The sequence below is a fragment of the Lygodium microphyllum genome, chromosome 3 (genome assembly GCF_053477565.2).
Source record: "Lygodium microphyllum isolate KBCC chromosome 3, Lygodium_microphyllum_v1.1.10, whole genome shotgun sequence".
NCBI lineage: Eukaryota > Viridiplantae > Streptophyta > Polypodiopsida > Schizaeales > Lygodiaceae > Lygodium > Lygodium microphyllum.
In genome coordinates this window covers 122,922,293-122,948,456 of record NC_141137.1, presented here as the reverse complement: position 1 = coordinate 122,948,456, position 26,164 = coordinate 122,922,293, and the positions used below count along the sequence as shown (strand labels likewise).

The 26,164-nt window shown below is 44.8% G+C and overlaps 1 protein-coding gene, 1 long non-coding RNA gene and 1 pseudogene across 4 annotated transcripts in view; 1 reads left to right on the top strand and 2 right to left on the bottom strand.

The window, feature by feature from the left end:
* Positions 1–26,164, bottom strand: part of LOC148038846 (uncharacterized) — a 93,299-nt gene that overhangs the window by 27,990 nt on the left and 39,145 nt on the right. The gene's annotated exons all lie outside the window — the stretch shown is intronic.
* Positions 1–26,164, top strand: part of LOC148038847 (uncharacterized) — a 102,697-nt gene that overhangs the window by 37,751 nt on the left and 38,782 nt on the right. For 2 of the 3 annotated variants that reach the window (XM_087674739.1, XM_087674736.1), the window contains exons 4-5: positions 13,700–13,753; positions 13,866–13,980. The exons of the other annotated variant lie outside the window; for it this stretch is intronic. In XM_087674739.1, coding sequence (XP_087530865.1) covers positions 13,700–13,753; positions 13,866–13,980 — 169 coding nt within the window. The remainder of the gene's footprint in view (positions 1–13,699; positions 13,754–13,865; positions 13,981–26,164) is intronic. 3 annotated transcript variants of the gene reach the window in all.
* Positions 11,369–13,637, bottom strand: LOC148038848 (uncharacterized; annotated as a pseudogene).

Below are 26,164 nucleotides of genomic sequence, written 5' to 3'. Positions count from 1 at the left end.
GGCTGACCAAGGTTATCCTTAGAAAGATGGATAATGAGATCAAGAGGCGTGGCTACAAGCTATATTTGATCCATGCAATACTGGTCTACTAACTGAAGAGCATACTTTTGCTATGACACAAAAATACTACCTATAGATTGAACTACCTCCATCCCCAAAAAATAAGACAACAGACCAACGTCTTCATCTCAAAAGTAAAATTAAGTTGGGCCTTTATCTCTACTATCGCAATAGAATGTGAGTTAGTAAAAAGTAAATCATCTACATATAACAGGATATCGCTAACCCCTTCTGAAGTAGTACAAACATATAAATTCAGGTCATAAGGGGTAGAATGGTATCCATGAGTCCTAAGGAACTCATCCATCCTCTAGAACCAAGACCCCGAGGCTGCTCCACACAGACTTTCTCCAAATAATTGTCAAGAAAGGCACTTTTGATGTCCATCTCATAGATTGGCCAACTGTAGTGAGTGACGAGCACAACCAACAAACGAAATGATATCAACCACGCCATAGGAGCAAAGGTCTCTTCATAGTCAATACCTTGCTTTTGCAGAAATCCTTGTACCACAAGGCGAGCCTTATACAAGTCCCATTAGCTTTTAGCTAAGTCCTAAAAATCCACTTTGTCCCAATGACTTTCCTATGCTCGAGCGATCAACCAATGTTTAAGTCTCATTTTAGTCAATACTCTCTGGCTCCTTTTCCATGGCCTCTCGCCATTGGGGATGCCTCATTTTGTTGCAAATAAAATGTGGCTGATTATATTACTAAAAAAACTTATTACAACGGAGTGCTCATGTTCAACAAACTAGTTGCAGCTGATGCAAAGTCACAAATACATCATGTATACAAGCCTCTCAAGGCGGTCTGGGGGGGTGGGGGCAAGAAGCCATGGAGGGGAGGTGTATCGCCATTTGGGGCTGCCTGTCTGCATCACGAAAAACAGGTCCTGGCTGCCCCAAGTACGTATGAAATGACAACGGAGCTCCTAAGGAGCCCTGGACTCACCCTGCACCTCATCCCAACGGCCGCAGAGGGAGTGGATGATGGAGGTCCAAAGCTGTGCTAAGGTCGCATGTACTGAAAGTCTCTCTCCGCGGAAAGCCTCCTGACACCACACCTTCTAGATATGCCATCCAATAAAACTCCCTATGATCTCCCATACCTCAAAGCGATCTTCTGTGGACTCCAATACCTAGCGGATGGGTAGAGACTCCAAACTGACCACTGTACACGACCCTGCCTCGATGATGAATATCGTGTCCTACATCCCGGCCTCATATAGAAGGTGGCGGCCCTGGCTGACTGCCTGCCTGCCAGCAGAAAGCTCTCCATGAGATATATCCAAGGCTGGGTGCTATACGGCGAAGGATGCGGCATGCTCCTCTCCACACAAGCTGCACCTCCTCACATGACCAAAGGCAGTGCTTTGGGGTTTCCAGAGGCTGCTATATGCAGCACTTACAACCTTCCTCCTACATCTGGGCAAGCCAACTTCCAACCGCCAAGCCTCCATGTGTCACCAACCATAAGAAATACGATACCCTCCTCGGCCTCCAGCTATCCCATAGGCGGTGCTAGAAGGTCCGTCGGAACGGCTCCATGATGCTGTGCTCCGCCCAGTGCCTGCTACGTGACGTCATGCAATCCATATCCTCCTGCATCAATACGTATCTGCCAATCCTGGCAGTGTACTCTAGGAACCTCGATGGCTTCTTGGCGACTGCAATGGCCGGCCATAGCCACTCTCCCGGATCCCACTCCAACTCATCAAGTGGTCTGCCCTCCCAAATCCAAAGGCGCCACTCCTTGAGCTCCTTCCAGAAAACATAGAGGTCCAGTCTCCATGTCTTCTCCTAAAGGCCCACCACCCGAATCCTCCCCCAAGAAAGGGCAGATATCCCCTCATCCTGCTACCCTTTGTCAAGGGCCAGACGTCCCCCCTCCTGAACAATGAAGAAAGTCCCCTGCGGGGCACCGCCCACTCTACCTGCCACCTATAGGGGGGTGCCTATTGGTGAAAACCTAGCGAACCATACCTCCCTAGGCTCTATCAGCACTTGTATCGGGGGAGAAAGCCACTCCAGATGTATTGCTGCATCTATCTTCCTTCTCCTCAACTCCACTCCTCTCTGGCAGCCTGATACTCGCTGCAGCACCTCCTTGTCCGCCATCTTGTACACCTCCCGCCATGTCCTGATTGTACGAGCCGGGCTGGCCTCCCAACCAGCCCACTGGATATGGGGGTGCTCGCCAATCTATGCCCCTTCCCGCTCTTTTTAACTGGGGGTTCCAGATCACCAGTTGACGTTCTATCTCCTCCTGGCAGCCTGGGGGGATCTAGATTAGGGCCTTACGAAGGCCCTGCCACATGCGGAGTAAGTTGCGTAGGAAAGGTGATCGAGGGGGAGATGATGTGGGCTGACGTGAAGATCCATCTCAGGGATGGCCTCCACTCACCGCCAAGCCTCGATCTACAATCCTGAAGACCCTCCTGCAATAAAATCTTCCAAGTTTGCCCGCCTGGTTGAGGCCGTGGATAACTAGCTTGCCCAAGAGGGCCATACTCTGATACTCTGGGTCCATGATCCCAATCCCTCCCTCTGACCAATGCCGTATGATGATCGCCCACGCCACCTTGGCCCTGAAATCCCTAGAGCCATCTGACCTTGACCAAAGGAAGTTCCGCACTAGGCGGCGAAGCTGCACTATGCAGGAGGAGGAGAAGCACCAACACGAGGCGATATACCAGGCCATCGCTAGAAGGACGTGGTTAACCACCAGGGCTTGGCTGGCTAGTGAGAGGCGAGCCATGCTCCAGTAGGTGAGCTTCCTCCGAATAGAATCAAGGACTAGAAGAAACTTCTGGGCGGGAGTGATATCGAGTCCCACCTGGAACCCTAGGTATCGGACGGTCTGCCCTCTGCTCACCCATCTAAATCCTAGGTAGATGCCCCACTCCGTACTAGAGTCTGAGTCTGTGAGGAAACCAACCCGACTTTCGCCAGTTGATTTTCGCTCCCGCTGCAAAACAGAACACCTCAAGAACCAGCCTCACTCTCTCCAGCATTAGTTCATCATCCTCTATGTAGAGTGTTGTGTCATCTACATACTTTGAGTCTAACAACTCAGTCTCCTCTCTCACTGGAAGTCGGAGGCCGCGTAATTTGCTCACACATGACTTGAGGAAATGGGACATCACCTCTGCAAAGAGTAGGAACAGGTACGGGGCCAGGGAGCAACCCTACCATACCGATCTCTCCAACTGAAACTCCTCCCCATGCCTACCACCTATGAGAACCCTGTTGGTGGCTGATCTGTAAAGTGTGGAGACCCCGCGAATCCAAGCCTGGGGGAAACGCAACCTCCCCATGATGCCCTCTAAGAAGTCCCAGTCTACCTTGTCATAAGCTTTCTCAAAATCCAAGAGTAGTACGGGCAATCTTTGCCCATTGTGCTGATCCCACTCTGTCGCCTCAAAGAAGGTGAATACATTGTCCAGGATGCTCCTGTCTTGGACAAAGCCTGTCCGTGTGTCATGGATGATGTCTGGAAGCACGGGGCATAGTCGCCTACCAATCATCTTTGCCAGTGCCTTATAGGCCACTGACAATAAGGTGATTGGTCTCCACTGGGAAAGCTCCAACCGGTCTCCCCCTTTGGGGAGAAGACTGATAAGGCCTGCTGAAAGACTTCTTGGCATCTGTCCTGAAGTGAAGATCTCCTAGAAGGCCATTAGCAAGGGGTCCACCACCACTTCCCAATATGTAGTAAAGAAGGCCTTAGAGAGGCCATCTCTCCCAGGCATTTCTACGCATCCTATGTATGGAAAGCCTCCTCTAGTTCTTTCTCTGTGAAGGGGACTAGGAGGGCGCGTCCCATCTCCTCTGAGACGAGGGACGGGATGTGATCCCAGACCTACTGTCTACATCATTGCCCTCTAGCTAAGGCTATCTCTTGCTGGAACAAGCGACTGTAGTAGTTGGTAGCAATCTCCATCACCTTGTCGAGTCCTCCTATACTGATCTCGAAGGTTGCATATCTGCTCTCCTGACGAGCGAGGCTAGTGCACCTGGAAGAACTCCCTACACATCATATCTCCCTTCCCTTCCGTGCCCAGAAAGCTGCTGAGGTGCGGAAAGAGAACTCCGAGCACTTGTCCTCTAGGCCAGCAATGGTTGCTCGCGTGCACACCTCCTGTGCGTGGAGGGTGGGATCCCCTGGTGCCTCCTGTAATAATCTCTTCATGGCTGCAAGGTCCTATCGAAGTGCTCTCTCCTCCTCCCAGCTCTGCTGCTTGGCCTGTATGGCTGCCTCTTGGCAAATTCTCCTCGACTCGGCTAGGGCCTCTGTAACCTCCTCTGCGATCCGGTTCCTCCTGCCCCACTCCTTGGTCCAAACCTGCTCTATCGGTCTCGTCACCGCCTCCCTCCTATAGATCGAGTCAAGGATCCAATAGAATCGCATGTCTAGGTAGATGGTGGGGGGTCAAGTGTCAAGAGAACAAGGCAATGATCGGACAAAGTAGTTTCCGCCAACTGCCCTACCTGGCCTCCGTGAGAGCATCCCCACTCTCCCACATAAAACCTGTCCAGCCGCTCCAGCAGAACTCTGCCTAGCCGCCTGTATCCCTAAGAGAAATCCAACGATCTCTCCCTCCTGTGGAAAGTGGGTCTCTTCAAGCATCGCGTGCTCCTTCTGCCAGTAGGAAGACCTCCCATGCTTCCTACTCCTCCCCAGCCATGCCCTGGTAGTTTCTGCCTCTACCCTGCTGGTCCTCTAAGGCCTCCAGATTGTTGAAGTCTCCTCCAACTATCCAGGAGTCCACCTCCAGGAGTCCTGCTGCGATCTCAACACCCAGAACCTGTTGCATGCCCTAACCTCAGTAGGGGCATAGACATTGAGGACTCCAAGGCACGAGTCCCCAATATCCAATATGATCCATAGAACCCTCCCTCCCACGATCGTCCCGTGGTCTCGTACACAGGCGGTGAGGCTCGGGCCAATAGAGGTGCATACGCCTCCACTCCTGCCGTGGGCACCAATGGCGTACTCCCAGTAAGTGTTTGAACTGCCCAAGAGTACCTTCCCTACTACCCGCTGGGCCTAGGCGGGAGTAAGCTTGTGATCATGTATAAGTAAGATGTCGATCCGTCTGGCAAGGGCAGCCTGTAGCTCCTTCCGAACAATCAACTTCCTAGAACCACATGCTCCACTATAGTGGAGGTTGTTCACATTTCAAGATGCAAGATGTACACTCATGGGGATATCTGTGACTGACCGAACAGACATCTGTTCGATGTGAAAGCTGCTGACGAGGAAAAGGAGCTATGAGGCATGCGGATACGCTTCGCTGCCAGCCTAGATGGTGAGCTCCATTCCCCCATGATAGCCCTCCGGCGGACCATGGGGGTGATGGATGCGCCTGGTGGTACCACCATGGCATCTATCAGCCAAGCTGAGAGGCGAAACTCTATGCACTGGTAGAAACGGGCCGCCTGTGCTGCCAGGGGCCACTCAATCACATCCATCGGGGCTCTCCACTGCGGAGGGGCTCAAAGATAATGCTTAGATGTGGGACCTCAGCCCCAACCCACCAGTTAATGTCCATCATGCAGCCTGGCCACTACTGGGAGAAAAGTGCCAATCCTCCTTCTCCCATCCACTGGGAGATGTGATCTGCCACCTAGCTCTTCACCTCCTCCTCTATTTGGGTCGACGTCCAATCTCCTGTGTGAGACATCTGAAGGAAAAAAGCGTAGTTTGGTCCATCCGGTGGTGCCAGTAGATGGATCTTGCCGCTCCTTGACTTGCGTACCATGAAGATTCCCACATCTAGGGGTAGCAGGAACTCTCCGCGCTCCACAACTCTCAGATAAGACCGCAGCCCACTGCGAAAAAACTTCTGTGGTAGCAGTTGCGCCTGTCTCAGAAAAGTATAACGGGCAGCATGGACGAAGGAGTTGGTGGCTATGTGGGGAGGAAGGGGGGGCTAGGCTGTGTGGGGAGGGAGGTGGGGCTAGACTGCTGGTGGGTGGAGGATGTCGGTGTATGGGGGTCCTTACCTCCTGTGGGGAGGGGGGGCACCTGTGCTGGGTGGGGATCAGGGGTACTGGTCCACAGGGGTGGTGGGATGGTCGGAGGCACATGGCAAGTGTGGGGGAGGGCCAGTAGCTCTGGAGGGTGGGGGCTGTGGACTAGGGTCGGGGGGGAGGGGGGGGGGGGGGGGGGGGGGGGGCGAGGGGGAGGGTGAGGGGGTGGGAAATGTGGACCCTCGAGTGAGGTCGCCTGTGACGCCTCTGTGAGGGGGGGATGTGTAGGCCTGTGGTCCTACTGACTGGGGTGGGGGGGGGGGGGGCCGCGTGGTGTTCTGTCGGGGGGACGACGCTCACCCTCCTACTCCCTGCTACCGTGGCTATGTTTAAGGAGATGGTTGTGGCCCCCCCTGTCGTCTCCCTCTCTGCCATCTCTGGACCCGTGTGAAGGCATCTACATCCACCTGTGGGCCTATCGGCGAAGCTGCCTTGGCTCCAAAGCGCATGCACTCTGTTGCCAAATGCCCAAATCATGGCAACGCAAGCACTATCCGGGCTGCCCCGTCACAATAACCTGCTGCCTAAAGGAGTGTGTGCCTACCTCAATCTCTAAAAATTGTGGTATGTTCTTTGTCTCTTTCACTGCCACCCATACCTTTGGGACTCCTACGGTTGTCACTACGTCTGCAAAAGAGGCGGAAAGGACAGTGCCAAAGAGCCGTCCAAAGTCTTCCACAAGCTAATGATACTCTATTGCCAGTCCAGGGAAGAGTAGGGTGACCGGGTGTCTAAGGAAACTGTTGTGGAGCACGAATGCCTCCACTGTAAAACCGTTATACCAAGGGACCATGTAAATGACCCCCTTCGTGGAGGCATAGGGTGAACTGGGCACTAACTCCTGGGCTGCGTCTGCCAAGGTGAGTCGTACCATGAAGATCCCTTGCCCCATGAGAATCACCTCCACAATCTGCGCCATGTCGATGTCTGACTAGAAATTTCCATTGCATGTCCCTTCTGAGAACCTACCAAACACACTACTATACTGCCGGAGGAGGGGGTGTTGCTGCTGCAAGTGGAGGGAGCAACGGGGGGGGGGGGGGGGGGGGGGTGTGATGGGGAGGATGGGGGAGTACTATTTTGCCAGCGGTTGAGGCACCAGACAACACGAGTGATTGCGTTAGGTTAGAGCCACACGTTTGGGGGGACTTGGTGCCACAGGGTGAAGGCCAACGCATGCCTGGGGGTTAGAGTGGCATCGTTGAATGTGAAGGGGCTGAAACTGTAAAGAACATCTTGTCACCACCAAGAGAAAAAAGCTGCCCTCTCTCAAATTGAAAGGGAAAGCTAGAGGAAAGCACCCTCTCCCCGTCAATCTAAAGAAGTACAGGAGGATGTACCCAAGCCGATCTAGAGTAAACAATACTACAACACACGTTGATTTACCGCCTTGGTCAAGATGTCTGCATAGTTGTTGGAGGAAGACAAACTTTAGACATATGGTGCCTAGCTCAATCTACTCTGTGGTGAAATGGAAGTGGACCTTCACATACTACGTTTGTGGTATAATGATCGGATTGCCCGCAAGTATAATGGTACTCTAGTTGTCATAGCAGACAACAATCGGAGAGTCACATGGAAAGTATAATGGCACTAGTAAGCTCCTCAAGTAGATAGCTTCCATGGTACCATAAAAAAGAGCACGATACTCAGCCTTGGCTATGGAAGTTACCACCATCTCCTTCTTATGACTGACCCAAGAGATGGGTATCATACCCAAGGTAAAGAGGTAGCCGCCATAGGAATGCCAGGTGTCAAGATCTCTTGCCCAATTGAAGTCAATGTATCTTTGCAAACAAAAACCAAATCCATAAGTTAGGCCATAAGAATAGATACACCACAAATATTTCAAAACACGAAGACATGCAATCTAATGTGACATCCTAGATGCAGTGAAATATTGACTAAGCAAACAAACTGAGTAAGCTAAATCTGGCCTAGTGTGAATCAACCAAAGAAGCTTCCCTACCATAGATCTATAGGTATGCTCATCGAAGGGCTGACCAAGGTTATCCTTAGAAAGATGGATAATGAGATCAAGAGGCGTGGCTACAAGCTATATTTGATCCATGTAATACTGGTCTACTAACTGAAGAGCATACTTTTGCTATGACACAAAAATACTACCTATAGATTGAACTACCTCCATCCCCAAAAAATAAGACAACAGACCAACGTCTTCATCTCAAAAGTAAAATTAAGTTGGGCCTTTATCTCTACTATCACAATAGAATGTGAGTTAGTAAAAAGTAAATCATCTACATACAACAGGATATCGCTAACCCCTTCTGAAGTAGTACAAACATATAAATTCAGGTCATAAGGGGTAGAATGGTATCCATGAGTCCTAAGGAACTCATCCATCCTCTAGAATGGTATCTCTACTATCGCAATAGAATGGTCATATGGGGGGGGGGTTTCGACGGTTGCAATGGCGGGAGCGTGGGCAGCAGCGTGTCAAACAGAGCGACCAAAATTGAAAGCTAATTATTGGGGATGCCTCCTGCCAACTATCTAGCTTAGAATGCATGATATAATGAACTGTAAACAATGATGCAAATGAAGCATGAGTTGCAAGCCAGCCGATCTTCTAAGGCCTGTGGGAATGGAATCTAGTGGAAGGATCTCCAAATCCCGCATGGTCTGCTAGTACCAACGAGGTAATGGATCTCGTAGAGAGGGCTTGGGAGGTGAAGAATTTGTAGGTGAGTCAAGACATAGTTGTCAAGTACAAAAGGTACGATACGGTACGGTACAATAAAATATGATACTAACTAGTACCTTAAGATATTATAAGAAATAGTGTGATATTAGTACAAAAGAAAACTTGATTATTTTAGACTAAAGATAATAGAATAGATGTTTCAAGTCTAATTAGCAATGCTATTAGAGTATATAATATGAATACTTCAGGTTAATATATGAAAACCTCATGTTGTATGCGTAACATGTGCTACTGCTACCTACAACTTACAACTACATGGATGGGAGTGGATACATCATACATGCATGATCATACAAATAAGAGAAGTATGGACTTGAGAGAGAGAAGGTTAAGAGAGAGGAAGAGGCTAGAGAGAGAGAGAGAGAGGCTTCAGAGAAAAAGAGAGTGTGAGAGGCTTGAGAGAGAGAGATTAAGGCTTGGGGGAGAGAGAAATAAGAAAGAAGGGGAAAAAAAGAAGAAAGAAAAAAAAGAAAGTTGTAGACTTGAGGGAAAGAAGGCAAAAAGTGCCTATTTTTTCATACTAAATCGTACAAATACGTACCGTATCTTACGCATCATACTGTACTACATATAGAGACAACCCTTAGTCAAGAGCAGGCAGTAGACCCGACTTAGAATGCACTATTTCAGAAGAAACATTGTGAGGAAAGGGCACAGAATCTGGTACAGAAGACTACACAATGTCTCTCTTATCAAACACTACATCTCTCCTAACAATCACCTTGTTTGTCTGAGGATCGAATAGATAGGCTTTCGCTTCATCAAAGTATCCTACAAAAATCAAGAGATCAGCTCGGGAAGTAAGCTTGCCTATTTTGTCATTAGGGATGTGCATGTAAACACAACTCCCAAAGACTCTAAAGTGGAAAACTATAGGTTGACACCCAAAGAATGCCTCATACGGAGTCCTTTAAGAAACAACTACAGTTGGGCATCAACGGAGGATGTATACTAAAGTGTTAATAACCTCGACCCAAAGGCGCTTAGGGAGCTCTACTGTGAACATCATAGAGCGTGCCATTTTCATGATGGTGCAGTTATTACACTTTACGATTGCACTCTGTGAAGGGGAGTTGGTAGATGTGAGTTGGCGTGAAATACCATGCTCTTGTAGAAACTCGTGGGAGGTGAAATTGCCCCCACTGTCACTCCTCATGCATCCTACACAAGGACCAGTCTGGTTATGCACCACTAGCACCCAAGTAAAGAAATATATGAAGGCATCAGACTTAAATTAGGGTTTTTAGCAAGGATTTTCCAATATCTCCAATTGGCTGGAAGATAACTTGAGAGATTGTTGTAGGATGAGATAGAATGCTGTAGAGAGAGAAATTTCAAAGTTTTATCATGAGAAAGGCTAAAAAATTGTTATCATACTCAAATAGCCATGGAATCTAGCACCTACAGCTTGGACCAGCAAAAAGGCTGTTGCCCCCTCCTGTATGCTGTCACTCGTAGGAGGACCTTGCATTGTTGTCACCTGCACCCGGAGGGCTCCCAACTGTTGTTGCTTGCTACTATAGGATTGGTCTCTAATGGCTTCAACTATTGTTGCTTGTTACTGTAGGACTAGTCCTTGGTGGTGGAAAATCACATCAACAGCATCTCCTTGCTCTCTAATAGCCTCCTTCTCTCTCACAATGGCTGGGATAGACTTCCACTAGCCCCCAAAAACATTTTTCTCACTTGTATGGGCAAATTTTGCCAAGTGGCAATCTTCTAATCTGAATTTTCAGCATTATCCAACTCATTAAATTGATTTTCAAAATATTTAATAATTATGTTAGTGCTCAAAAAAATAATTCCACCAACCAATAATTGAATTGGCTAGGCCAATTTGTCTTCCAAGTATCCTTGAGCAATTATTAGCCCTTAGACCAGTATTAATTAATTAATTAATTAATTAATGCCTAGTCTCTAATGTCACCATTGACATTAGTGGCCAATAAATTGTTGTATGTCAAAATCTAACACCAGGTACCACCTAGTACCTCTCAAACATAACTTATAACTTTTGCCTTTGGCACCAACTAATGTTTTAGGGTCCTGGGCCCCACACTAAAATAATTAGCTTGCACCTCATGTGCAAGTCACATTAGCACATTTGATTAACCTTTTATCAAATGCTTAGCAAAGCAATAAAATTTCACATCCTTGTGACAAGACAACCCCTTGAAATCCTTGCAGTTGTCCTCGATTGCACTACAATATGCCAAAGCATCTGTTGCTACTATTGGAAATGCAAGAATAAGCACAGTACTATTTATACACTATGACTTCATGTTTGTGCAACAAGCAGGCAACTACCAAAAAATCATCTAATATTAAACTAGAAATACCTTAAGGTGTGCAATACCTTCATCCAAATTGATGCAAGCCTGCTAAAGTTGCCGATCGGTTGTAAACCAGCACTGTGGGAAGATTCCCATCAAGATACACTATGACTCAACTTTCTCCCTAAACACTAAACAAAGGCTCATAGAAGCAGCTCATCCATCATATACAGCAAGCTCATTCGCCTACATTTTCTAAATGAAAGGAACGACTCAAGAATTATCTGATTCTTCCTGCTCCTGTTTCGAGATTAGGTTTAGGAACTCTTTTCAGACTCTATCAGCTATTGTATCCTTGGAGGTTGCTCTGTCATCTCCAAAAGCCCAGGATTCACTTGACATAAGGTGAAAGCTACATCTCAAAGAATAAGCATATCACTGTTCATGGCCCATGCACACATGCTTGGGCAGCAAACAGGCAACAGTCAAAAACACATCTAATGTTAAACTAGAAATACCTTCAGGTATGCAACGCCTTCCTCCAAATTGATGCAAGCCTACTAAAGTTGCCTTCATATTAGACTGATTGTAAACCAGCACAGTGGGAAGGTTCCTATAAGGATAGTTTGGAATGAAGCAGTAGAGATTATCTTTATAAATTTAGTGCTTGGGTACTCTTTTGCCAGCTCTTCGAAGCATTGTTCCAATATCTCAAGACTTTGGGATCCCATTGTAAAATAGATGTACGACTACCCCAACCTCCAGTCGTGCATTAGACATTTCCCACACAAAATCTGCCCCAACAATATGCAGAACTAACCCAAAGTATGGCTTACTTGCCAGCTCTTTTAGCTCTGCGAAACGCTTCTTTCTGTATTCTTCTAGAAACTGATCATCCTCAAGAGCAGGATCATTCTCCAAGTTGGAATCTCTCTCTTTTTTTTGGAATAGGTCGTAGCATTAATTACAAAAAATATATAAGATTACATGATGCAGGATGACTTTAGGCCATTGTGCATAAACTTGACTCTCTTTTACAAGCAACATGGAAAAGGAATCTCTCTTTTTTTCTCGTAAAAGGTAATTGTATTAATTACGAAAAAAAGGTACAAGTTTACATGATTACAAGATACACGATGGCTCTAAGCCATCTTGTGTAAATCTCTCTCTCTCTCTAAAGCCCTAAACTACAAAAGAGTTACAAAAAGTCATGGCAACGACGCAGAGGAAATTGCCATATGCCAAGGAAGTAAGTCCTCCGGAGGGAGTAAGTCAGAGCGCCGAATGAGATCTATCTGCCAGTGCAAGAGGCCTTTAAGCCTAGCAATGTGTCCCTGAACATTATAGGCTGAATCAAAAAGAAAAGCATTCCGAATGGTCCAATTGTGCCAACAGCCCCAGTATCTAAGAAAGTGAAACAAGATCTTCATATGCGACGGAGCCAGTGTGGGGTATTTGGGCCGCGCAAAAACCCAGTCAAAAGGGCTTAGTGAGAAACCGACCACTGCTCTCCAAACTGCAGACAAGAGTGACCAGATTTTCTTAGCAAGAGGGCACGAAATAAATCGATGACGGGCCGATTCCACACTGGTGGTGCAAAAGAAACAATTGCCGTTGGAGATTCGACGCTTGGAAAGGGCTGAAGCAAGAGGAAGACCACCGATCATCACCCTCCAAAGAAAGACCTTGCATTTGAAAGGTGTCTTGTTCATCCAACCCTCCATCACAGTTGCCTTCCACCATGACCGAGATTTACGCAATCCCCATACAGTATTGGCTTTAGTAACCAGCCATTGATGATCTTTAATCAGAAGATGATACACCTGGTTAGCTGAGGCTTTTTGCAAATTCAGGCGGCCTGCAAGTTCCCAGTCCTGCCAGGGACGATCTGAAGCAAGGGCAAGAAAGGAATCTCTCTCTCTCTCTCTCTCTCTCTCTCTCTCTCTCTCTCTCTTCCCCCAACAAAAATGTAATGCTCTTTCTTTTCCCACAATACACTCTCTCTTCTCTCTACAAGAGATTCTAGCCCGTTCTTATCCAAATTTTTAATTTCATGCTCTCCCTCTCATATTGTTTATAACACTCAATGCATTAGTTTGTCCTGAAGTTCTCATGAGTCAAACTCTCTCTCTACCTCAAGCTCTCAAGCTCTCTACCCTGAACTTTTGAGTTCTCTATACCTCAACATTCAGGTTTTCTATCCCATACTCCCTTAAGCTCTCTACTCCTCAACATCCAATTATAAAAGTGAGATGAACATGTACATTCTAGCCTCTAGATCATTATTCTTGTCTCTACTTTTTGCACACACTACTTTCTGTATCAGATTTCCTATTTCAGCTCATTATCTAATTGACATTTTAGTATCCAAATTGTTAGTTCAACTCTGTTTGGCAAGAATTGCTGTCTTGTAATTTCTATTTGCAAAGATAAGTCATTCATCTTAGTTCTTCAATGACCATGTAGTATGCTCTTGATGTCTAATGTGATTGGGATTCTAGTAATTGTCCTTACTCTAACCTGCAATCGGCAAATGCAGCATAGTTTAATGTGGTTGATGTTTTGAGTATCAGTCTTGCTATAAAGCTGAGTGAAAAAATGCAGGAAAGCTTGGATGGACTTTGTTAGGAAGAGAGCTCAAAAGGAGCAAGATCATAGGTATCTCACTGGGAACTCTAGAGTAGCAATGGTTGTGCCCATTTTGTTGTCAATGTCAAGCTTTGATCTTAATTCTTATCATTTCAGTAATTTGAAAACACTCATTTTTCAGACGAGAGAAAAGAATTTTGAAGGATATGAATGACAAACTAAAAGAACAGTTAGAACGGAAAGTTCAAGTAATCATGAAAAGAAAGCGCTTGGGAAGAGCCTTTTTTGCACTTCGAGTAGGTTATTTCTATTCCGATAAAGCATTGCATATATATGTTGTGTTTGTTTTTTTTCTTCATATATTGTTTGATGCATAATGCTTTACATGAATGTTGAGCTCAGCATCCTTGTTTGGCCCTTGATTTGCCTCCCGTGTAGGTATTGCACACAATTCCTAACTGGGTCACCTTGCAAGTTGGGAATATGTGTGTACATGTGAATACAATCATGTGTGTATGCATGTATGTTTGTATTGATATATATAAAAAAAAAGAAAGAAAGAAAGTCATATTGACTCTCCTAGACAAATATGACTCTTTAGACACCAAATGGCCCATGAGAGAAAAATTGGAAGAAAGACTCTCCATAGTGTTCTTTATCATTGATAAACAAAGGAAAATGAGAATCAATATTAAAACACAGATGATGATGTCATTGATGTGTACAAGAGCTTGTAGCTGACCCAACACATAATTATGCTAGATGGATCTCAAACCCTCCATGATAGATGGATCTCAAACCCTCCATGATAGTCTAACGAAGTGAATCTCCGAGGAATGTTTAGTTGTGGTGAGAGACAATACCCTAGATCCTCAAATAATCTTGTGGATGTTGTGTGGCTTGAGGATGGTTGTCAATTATTGATCACTTTTATGTGTGAACACACTCTATTGTGTGTGTACAAGGGACCACGGTGAACACCCTCTACATTTGGGTGTTGCATTGAGGAGGCCCCAACATAGCCACATTTTGCACCTATACGAGGGGCATTGATTTGGTTCATCTAGATGCCCAAGATCTTGACCCATACATCGGTGACACATGCATATGAGGATACAAGAGATCATTTTTCTTGGGCTAGAGCAAGGCCCCATGTACCTCCATGATATTTCGAGTCTTGGTCCATGTTTATCACTCATGATCGTATCAGCTTGGACTTTCTTTTAGCTTGTAACTCTATAGCTCTTAGTTTTGATTTACATTTAGTGTTTTTTCAAATCACACAGATGGTTGTAAATCATGGTCTTATAGGTCATTTTGGCCTTCTATATACATTAAATATCATTTCTTCTCTCTCTTTTTTTGTAGTGAGTGATTTATATTATATCACAAGCTCCACTCTCTCTCTAGCACAGGATGAAGATGGGCTAGTGGCAGAACATTTCTCACATGCATGCAACATACTAGCACCCATACTAGCACATATTCAAGAGAGCAGTATGTGAGGGTTTCCCTGTGAGCTGGTCAAACAATACAATAATTCCCCTCTTTAAGAATGATGATCCTTTGATCCCTAGCAATTACAAGACTATTATGATCGGCCATACTTTGGCCAAGATTATATGGATCTATACTAGAACATGAACTCACTAAGTGGGCTGAGATGCAAGGCAAGAGAGCATAAGGACAAGCAAGTTTCAGACACAGATACACCACATTGGACCATATCCTGACACTCAGTGCCATTATCGAGAAGGGTCAAGCTCCAGACAAGAGGATCTATCGATGCTTTGTAGATTTCTGCAAAGCTTTTGATACAATGCCTCATACATGCATTATGTAGAGAATACAGGATAATGGAGTAGCAGAAGGTATACGATGGGGTATCTATGCATTAAATGATACAGTGACAGGTCATGTACGGGCACCTAGGGGACTATCAGAGAGGATAAACAATACCATAGGGATGAAACAAGGATGCCCGCTTTCACCCACATTGTTTGGTTTATATATAGATGAAGTATTTGATTACATTGATCGAGGAGGAGAAACTGGAGCCAGCTAGCAAGGGTGTTGATATGGATATTATTGTATGCGGATAACATTGTTCTTGTTTCAGATTTATCAAAGGGATTGGAGCGCCACCTAGATGCTTTGCACGTCTTTTGTAGAGACAGAGACCTCACAATAAACCTTGGGAAGACCAAAACCATGGTCTTCAATACTTCAGTAGCATTCGTGACTAGGTCTATGTTCTAGTTCATATTTGGAGGAGACATTATGGAGCACGTAAGAGAATATGTTTTTTTGGGAGTCACCTTCTCTCACCCACGATTTACGTTGAGAGGGGCATCAAAGGCACATTTGGCACAAGGCTATGCAGCACTAGGGGCACTCAAGAGTCAATGTGCTCACATACAGTTCCAGGAGCCTCACACCAAACTATGGTTGTTTTACACCCTAGTCAAACCTACACTACTGTATGGAGCAAAGATATGGGACTGCAGCTTGTACCACAGGCGTCTCAATCCACCCATTGATAAGACCGGAACAAAGAGAGATTACTATGATGGCTAGGATAGCATGGAAAGGACACCAACCATGATGATAGCACGTATAATTAGAAGTAAGGCCTCCACCCCACATCCCATTGTTAGAGCAGAGCTGGGGGCACCACCTATAGTCAGGGAGGCACTCTTCAAAGCAGTGACCTTTTGGCATAGATTATGGGATCTCTCATGTCATAGATACTCCAGATTGGCACTAACTTCATCTAGACAACTACCAACAGAGGGCAAGAAGAATTGTTGGTTTTCATAGATGACTATTTGGATGAGCCTACATGGTTTAGATATTGGCCCCCTCCACCTTTTGACTACAGCCTTGGCTACCCTACAGCCTTGGTTGTTGAGAAACCCTTCACCCGCAGTTTGCGTTTTTGCTTTTCTGCATTTTATATTTAGGGTTTGCAGTCCCAAAAAGGGGCGCCACCCTAGACTGACTGTGCCTATTTATAGGCCACTCTCTCACTCATTCTTTATGGCTGATTCATTCAGTCTATCACCTCTTCTCTCCAACCTCTCCACTACCCTCATACCCCTTGAGGAGGACATTGTGGTTCGTGGTTCGTGGTTCGTGGCTGTCTTCATCATCTTCCTTGTGCTACGGCATCCTTGTTCCCTTGTATCACATTCACTCCATGATTCAGAACTTTATCATTCCATTAATCAGAGTTTCTTCTCTCTTCTCTTCTCTTCTCCATGTTTGCCAAGTTCACTCCGTGTTCCTCCCCGCAAACCCTACTATCTCGCTAGTACGTCATCTTTTGACATGGTATCAGAGTTGGATTTGCTCAAACAGCGGCAAAGATCCTCCACTTTACTCCAGTGACGGCAAAGACCGGTGGCGGGTTCGGTATCCACTTCTCTTCTTCTTCTGCTACATCAAAATCTCGGTTTTGTAGGTTTCAGGTATTTTTCAGCTTGCTGCCCACACCCCTTTCGCAGAGGACATCGCAGTCTCAGTTGTCTCTTGCTGTCATCTATAGTCTGGCGCCTCTTTCCAGCCTTTCCGTAGTTTTCTTCTGTTTACAGCAGAGCGACTGTTGCTAATCACTCTCCATTCAGAAAACAATCTCGTTTTTGCAGATTTCGGGTATTTTAGCTTGTTGCCCACACCCCGAATATGGAGGACATCGCGGTCCAAGCTAGCCATTGCTGTCTACAATAGTTTGCCGCTTGTTTTCAACCTATCACACACTGTTCGGAACTGTTCGGAGCTGATTTTAGCATGTTGACTGCTACTGCTTTTTTTTTCCTGCGTTTTTAGTATTTCTCTCTCCTCACCTACGTTTTTAGTCTTTCTCTCTCTCCTGCAGCCTGCGTTTTAGTATTTCTCTCTCCTCACTTGCGTTTTTCTACTAGTTGCAACCTCTTACTGCTGGTCACATCCGCCTCCCACTGGCAACTCACTTCTAGCCCTTCCACTGCCCTCCCACCCCTTGCGGTGGACATTGCGGTTCGTGCTTTACATTGCTCTCACACCCCTTGAGGCGGACATTGCAGTTCATGGTTCATGGCTGACTTTTTCCATCTCTTCCTTCTTCAGCAAGGCACACTGGTACCCATGGCTTCTTTACCGACAGATTGTCCTTCTACTAGGTGCTACTACTGCAGCACGAACGGTCATCCCACCAAAGATTGCCGACTTCGACCTTTGCTCCCCACCCCCCGGGAGTATATGTGTCTCGCACCCGGCACTACCTTTGCCACCTCTCCTTTCTGGGCCATAGAGATCATTCTACATCGACTATCAGAGTACTATGCTCAAGGCAATAAGATGCATCCGATGCGCACTAAGTCCTTTCGAGCACATGGAGGATCGATTGGCACTATGACCTCCTAGAGATCGTCGCATTGCCAGCGGCAGTCTTCTCCCACCTATTTTCAAGTACAGTGGTGGCTACCACGGCCCGCGGTTTTGCAATTCGCTCCATCAAGAGACAGTGAGTATTTGATACCGTCTCCTTGTTAGTCCGCTCCTTTGAGAGACAGTGGCTACTCAACTCCTTCCTCTTCTTCAGTTTCCCGGTCTGTTCCATTGAGAAGTAGCGACGACTATTTCCCACTCATTGCTCAGTCTGAGCCCCACCCTTCACCCTCACCTACTCAGGTTCGAGAGGCCACCCCTGGGAGTTCTTCACCACCCAAGATACCTTCTTCGGCACAACCAGCAGCACTTCCTTCATCCCCGGCGGCACTTCCTTCATCCTCAGACATTTCGGAGTCCGTGATCCACGAGTTTTTGGTGGATTCCCTATCTACCTCTGAGGGGGATGATCTTTCTTTGCCCTCCGAGAGGGCATCTACATCTACTGCGACTTCAAAGCCCACCCCCCGCTCAATCCTTCGCACACCTTGGCGGAGGCCTTTTACCTTCTTCTTCTACCTTTGGATGGGGTGGCTTCCTTCCAGCAATCATCTCACCTATTGATTCCCAGGATCTTGAGGATCTACCTAGATCGGGGCCTTGGAGATTTAGCCGCGACTTGGTGATGAGGCCTACATATTCCTTCTTACATGGATGCACAGAGCTAGTGGCTTCTCTCCCGAGGTTGAGTTTCGGGTTCTCCAATTCACTCTGTCTACTGTCCTTTACTACAGGTTATCTTTCAGGTGGAAATCTTGGATCTTAGGGATCCTCTACATCTTCTTCCTCCTCTTCTTCTTGCCTTGGTCACTTGGTTAGCGTGGAGCCAACTCCCAAGATTGAGTACGGGCATATCCTTATGGTTCTCAACACCACACAAAGTTTGACATTCCTCCTATGCATTGCATGTTTTCATCATCTTTATACTAGGGTTCTTGGGCAAGTGAACAATTTCCCCACCAGGGACACCGTCCAAGTGGCACCTGATGCATGAGCATTCTTCAACATGTAGCATTCCATCTCCACCTCACTCTTTTCTTCTTCCCCTTTTTGGGCCTGAGAGGGGGTGTTGAGAAACCCTTCACCCGCAGTTTGCATTTTTGCATTTCTGCGTTTTGCGTTTAGGGTTTGCAATCCCAAAAAGGGGCACCACCCTAGACTGCTGACTGTGCCTATTTATAGGCCACTCTCTCACTCATTCTTTACGGCTGATTTATTCAGTCCGTCACCTCTTCTCTCCAGCCTCTCCACTACCCTCGCACCCCTTCAGAAGGACATTGTGGTTCGTGGTTCGTGGCTGTCTTCATCATGTTTCTTATGCTACGACACCCTTGTTCCCTTGTATCACATTCACTCCATGATTCAGAACTTCATCATTACATTAATCAGAGTTTCTTCTCTCTTCTCTTCTCTTCTCCATGTTTGCCGAGTTCACTCTGTGTTCCTTCCCGCAAACCCTATTGTCTCGCTGGTACGTCATCTGTTGACACATGTGATTAGAGCTAATATCTTAAGGACTGAGAGAGTGAGGACATGGATCCACCCACCAAGGATGGAGTTCTACCAGAGTGACTTCTTGTGTCTCTCTGATGATAGATTCACTATTCGGACAGTATACATGGATACCCATCTCTTTCACAACATACGGGCTTCTATTAGATAGATTCGTACCTCCTCTCATAGGCTACAGATGGAGATAGGTAGATAGGACTTGCCAGCTTTGTGGTGAAGAGCCTAAGACGTAGGAGCATTACATATGCAAATGTACAGTATACTATGACATACAAGGATGGTACCACTGCCACTTCCATGATGGTTTTGGACCCATCGTGTCATGGAGTACGAGGACCAGAGATGCCTAGGTCCTTTCCTCCTAGAGCTCTAGAGGCACCACACAGCACTACTGCAAGACAAGAGGCTAGGAGATAGGAGGCCAACTCACTTAGAGGGACCCACACGGACAGTAGTGATAGATTTTTTTCATAGATCCGACCCTATTGACACTACTAGCCTTGCAAAGTTACCCTACCAAACATCTCTCATTTCATGCCATGGAGTCACATTGGATAGAGTCATTTCACTTTGTCAAGCATGACAACCTCGTCTACCAAGACCATGTTTGAGGATGCCGCACGGCAATCGGACCAGAGCCATTATCACACGACATTGAAGACTCACCACCACACATATCAATGGAGCAATTAGGGACCGCATCATAGTAGCTGAGATCATGTGCAAACCATACGGACTGCCAAATCTCTATTTAGTGTTGATCTACTCATCCCCAAGCCCTAGAGCTTGCAACACTCGGCACCATGACCACATTCCAAGGGTTGGTGTCCCATACCACCTACCACACCATCCAGATGTATGGATGCATCGGCTAACAAGCGAAGAGTCCAAGAGTGGTGGTCACACTGTCAATGTGTGCAAATAGGGCCTTGAGTCCTATAAATAGGACTCAGCTGCCCTAACCCCAAAGTGTCCTTAGTGTATTCGTACTGAGTCGCTTCATAACCACGGTAACCAACGAGACTAGCACCCATCCAAATGTCAAGGGACATGGCATTTCTCCCCTTATGAATGATTGTTGTCCTGAGCAATATCCTCATGAATGAAGCGAGGAAAACGACTCTTTAATAAACGTACCAGCTTCTAAGTAGCCTCCACCTCTAGGCGGTTTTTCACTTGACCAAATGCTCAGGATAAATGGTCCGATGGGATCGTTTAGTCCTAAGGTCAAGAAGCAATTTGGATTCGAATGGAACATAATGAGCAGTATCTTCAAGCCGCAAGACTTTCTCAATCGGAATAATCTACTCACCTTGTTCCAATCGTTCTTTGAAATGATTCATGTGGAGCACAAGGTGAACTCGAATTTTCTAAGGTAGGTCTAACACATAGGATATGCTACTTAACTCTTGGTAATTTGGAAAGGACCGCAATGCCTCGAAAACAATTTATAGCACTTATCAGTAGTTATTGAATCAAAGTCCTTTGGGACTTTAAGCTAAACCCACATGCCTTATAGAGCTCCCTACGAGTATGATGTTGGTTAGCATGAAGCGTGGCATGAGCTTGGGCCATTTTAACGCTTTCCCTTGGCATCATCTAGTCAATATCTCTTGTATATCATGTAGAAAATTGACTACGGACTGCATTTTCAGATACCCTTAAGCAAACATGTTAAGGATTCAGCAATATGAGCATAGTTCTCAGTGAATTTCCAAAAAAAACCTCGTAAAACCTAAAAAATATTTTACTTGTCTTATGGTCCCTAGAATAGACCAATCGAGCACTACTCATACCTTTTCAGGATCAATCCAAATGTCATCAATCAAGATGATATGGCCAAGATATAACAACTTCATGCGAAAGAATTCACACTTGGATAGTTTAGTAAACGAATTACTCTTGTCTTAAGAGACATAAGACAATACGGAAGTATTTGGCATGTTCCTCCAACAACTTACTATAAATAAGGATGTTGCCGAGAAAAACGACTATTCACTTTCTAGGATACGACAAAATAAATCATTCATCATCTGCTAAAAAGTTGTGGGAGCATTGGCTACTCCAAAAGGTAGGACCAAAATTTGATAGTGTCCATATCGCATTTAAAATACAATTTTCGGGACATCCTCTGAAGCTATCTATATCTGATGATATTTGAACCTTAGATTGATTTTAGTAAAATAGTGTGCACCATAAAGTTGATCAATAAAGTCATCCATCCTAGGCAACGGACATTTATTCTTGATTCGCATCTTATTGAGCCCTTTGTAATTGACACAGAAACACATCGCGCCATCCTTCTTTTTAACAAGAAAGATAGGCACACCCTAGGGGGATTACTTGGCTCAATATAACCCTTAGCCAAATAATCTTGAAGTTGCCTAACAATGTCGCCCTCCCCTTTCGGGCTAAACCTATAAGGTTGCTGAGAGACAGGATGGCTACTAGGCAAGGTTTCAATCCTAAGGTCTAAGATTCTACGAGATGGCTGAAGTCCCATTAGGTAGCTCAAACAAAAAAACATTAGCCTATTCATATAATATCCAAAAAAACAGCAGCATACTCATGTAATATCAGATTCAAATACTCACTTACATTTGAACTCATATTAAGATTATTATTAAAAGAAATTAAATTACATTGATAATTAGACGATTAAACTTTTTCAACAAAATAAATATAAGTAGTAACAGTTGGATTGGAAAAACATTGAGCAAACTCCATTGCTAAAATCATATATACATCATGTTTTGTGATCCTAGAGGGTAAACAACCCTCGATCACATGGAAACGACCATCAAGCTCAAAAGAAGTACATGATTTTTATAAGCAATATATAAGGAGGATTATTTCTCAAAGAACCATGGCATGCTAAGAATGACAGCTACATGGTCAAGGCTCATAAGTTAGAAATCCATGATCTAATGATACTATTGTCCGCATATCAAACACGATAAATTCGGTCAACGGTTACTGTGCGGAGTCATAGTCTCCACATCAAGCAAGAAGAAATAAAATTATGAGTAGAACTATTATCAAGTAAAATTATAACATCTTGATCATTTACATGCCCTGTGACCTTTAAAAGATCATGTGAGCCAAAACTAGTTTTATTTATGGGGCTACTGTTGCTATTACTAACTTTAATTAAATATTCTCCAAATAAAATTTTTAAAAAAATACATTGAGCCTCAAGAGTTTTTATTGAAGCCGTAGAAGTAGACTTCATCTTTTTTGTTGTGGGAACACTTGTGATTACCACGAAAATGACCCGTCTCAAGCGAAAAAACGGTCATTCGAAGGATCATCGTTACGAGTGACCTTATGCTTGTCATCCTTTTTCTTCAGAAATTCCAAAGTCGATTTGAAAGATAAAGTGAATATACAACTCTAATTTAGGTCATAGTTTGGCCTAACCAATCTTCTACCAACTAACGAGAGTTAAACTTATTTACTCTAGAGGCTAGTGTCACTACTTTAAGTCCCTAAGACACTATGTGTACAAACCCTACATTGACACTTTAATAAGTGTCCACACCACACGAAATACATTGAGTACTTCCCAAAATTTACAAATTCTAACAAAAGATTGATAGTGGTCATGGAGGCTTAGGTAATATTATCTTTTCCTTGCATTTTTGGTAGTCATTTCATTTTCTTTATCCATCATCTCTTTGCTACCCATCTTTATCTATTTTTTAGTCATCTTCTTCCCTCCCATCCATTCCCTAGCCATATTTGGCTTTGTAGCAACTCTAGGCACATCTAGACCCCTGCATTTTGACACGATCAATAGTAGCTCTCTCCTCATCATCTATGTTTTGTTGATCTCCCTGCTTCTGCAAGGTTTCTTCTTTGTTTTTCCCTCATACAAGTCCACATTTTTATTGGCTTCCTCAAGCTACTTCTTTAGCCTTTTGAGTTCCTCCAATTCTTTTCAGCTTGAAACTTTCTCTTATCGCACAAAGAGAGTCAATCTTTGCTTCTCAGTATCAAAAGCTTTGTGTCTTACTCTTGTGGCCTATACACACTTGATTGGATTATTCATGCATGTCATATGGAGACTATTTCTCTTCCTATGTGTGGAGATTGAGAGATGGTACTAGACACAAATGTCTATCTTGAGGACGTAAAATGATTTACTTTGTTTTTAAAGGTAAAGGTCCAAATCCAATTTCTTTACGAAGCTTCTTTCTAAAGTTTTCTTCTTGCCAGTTATCTTTTAGAGATTGAAAATAGGCAATCATGTCTTCTCAAGGCCTACTTCTCTACTTTGCTTTTTTTATGAGGATTTCTCTACACCTACTTCTTAGATGAGAGATGTTTCTTGGAGCCCATTTAAGGTGGAGTCAAATTCTACAGAGGCATCCTAAGCACTCCTTCAAGAGTGGAAATACTTATCCTTAGTGAATCTCTTTTAGAGATGGAGTTCCCAACTTCTGCTCCAACTTTGACCTCTCTCTCTCTCTTTTTTTTTCCGTAAAAGGTAATTGTATTAATTACGAAAAAAAGGTACAAGTTTACATGATTACAAGATACACGATGGCTCTAAGTCAGCGTGTATCAACTATCAGTACAAAACCAGGACAGAGTTACACAAGTCATGGCAAAGACGCAGAGGAAATTGCCATATGCCAGGGAAGTAAGTCTTCCCGAGGGAGCAAATCAGAGTGCCGAATGAGATCTATCTGCGAAAGCAAGAGGCCTTTAAGCCTGGCAATGTGTCCCGGAACATTAGAAGCCGAATCAAAAAGAAAGGCATTCCGAGTGATCCAATTGTGCCAGCATCCCCAATATCTAAGAAAATGGAACAAGATCTTCATATGCAACTGCGCCTCTCTCTCTCTCTCTCTCTCTCTCTCTCTCTCTCTCTCTCTCTCTCTCTCTCTCTCTCTCTCTCTCTCTCTCTCTCTCTCTCTCCTCTCTACACACACGCGCGCGCACACAAGATACTACGCACCCTGTTGACCCCAAAACTAGTCCCCCCTTTCGGTATTTCTTTAACTTTATTGACTAGTGGATTAGGTACAAGCTAAGATTCCACAATCTCTTAGCTGATCCAAAAGCCCCTTGTTGTACCAACAATTAGCAAACAAATTGGGTAAATTGCCCCTTGATTCCCATGCAAGACTTGCTCTAATGGAACCCCAATTGGCCAAATGCTGCCTCAAATTCGCAATGCATGACATGGGTGCTGATTCCATTGTACGATGCCTTTGACAGATGGCATGCCCGAGTGGTTGCTAAACCCTAATTACTGCTGTACATTAGGATTTACATCTGAATTTCTCTTGTTGTCCATCAAATCTTGCTATGATGTTCTCCAAATGGCTGAGATTTGCTAAGATAACCTGAGAATGGACTGGAGAAGGGGAGAGATTACTAAGAAGAGAGAGAAATCAGAGTTTTCTCACAGGAAAACCCCCGAATCTGCCTACTGCCCTATCCTAGACAGCATTAAATGATGTCGCCTGTTGCCTAGAGTCCCCTATAATAAATGTTGTCGCTAGCAGCTCCTAATGCCACAAATGATGTCGCTTGCAGCTCCTAGCCTCCTAGCTGTTGTCTCCTACATCCTATGGCTGAAAAAAAATCTGAAATTTTGATTAGTGACTCTCTCTTTCTCTCTCTTGCCCAAGCTAAATGAATTGAATCAACCTCCTTCAACCCTAAAAACGTTTTCCCTAGTTTGCATGGGTGTTTGGGCCAAGTGCCAACCCTCTAAACCCATTTTCAGCATTATCCAACCATTAAATTAATTTTCAAAATTATTTAATTCTGAAAATTAATTTCAACCCTTTCGACCTTGCCCAAAATTAAATGTGTTTATCCATAAATAAACTGGCTAGGCCATTTGCAATCTAGAGTGGTCCCCAACCCCTGTTGACCCTTAGATTGTCATTAATTAATTAATTAATGCCTAGTCCCTAATATCACCATTGACACTTAATGGCTAAACAACTTTCCTAGAGTCAACACTAACACCAGCTGACAACCAAAACCCACCGGTATAACTTGTCACAACTTTTTCCTTTGATGCCCACTGCATCCTCAGGTCCTTGGCCTATCAACATGAAATAGTTGCCATGTGTAACAAATGTGCTTAACAACCTTGCACATTTGATTATTAAGTTAATCAAATGTTCCTAGCAAGATTAAAACATCTGAAAATTTTCATATCCTCGTGATAGACTGCCCCCTTGAAATCCTTGTAATCATCCTCGATTGCACTACATTGTGCCAAAGCAAAAACGCACTGCACTAGAACTTCCATAAGGCATCATAGTCACAACATTGGCCACTGTTGTCTAAATACCCTTTATGCCCAAATCTTGTTGAATTTCCAGCCAACATGAACATTAGATAAAATTGAAAAACATTCTAAAATTGTTACTAGAAACCCATTGGATGCATCCATAAGTCATGTTTTCTCAACTATTCTGACTTTACAACCATAGTAAAGCATAAACCATGGCTGAAATTGTCAATGGCATTCACTAACATACTGTTGTCCATGGAACTAGCTGTAAACCATTG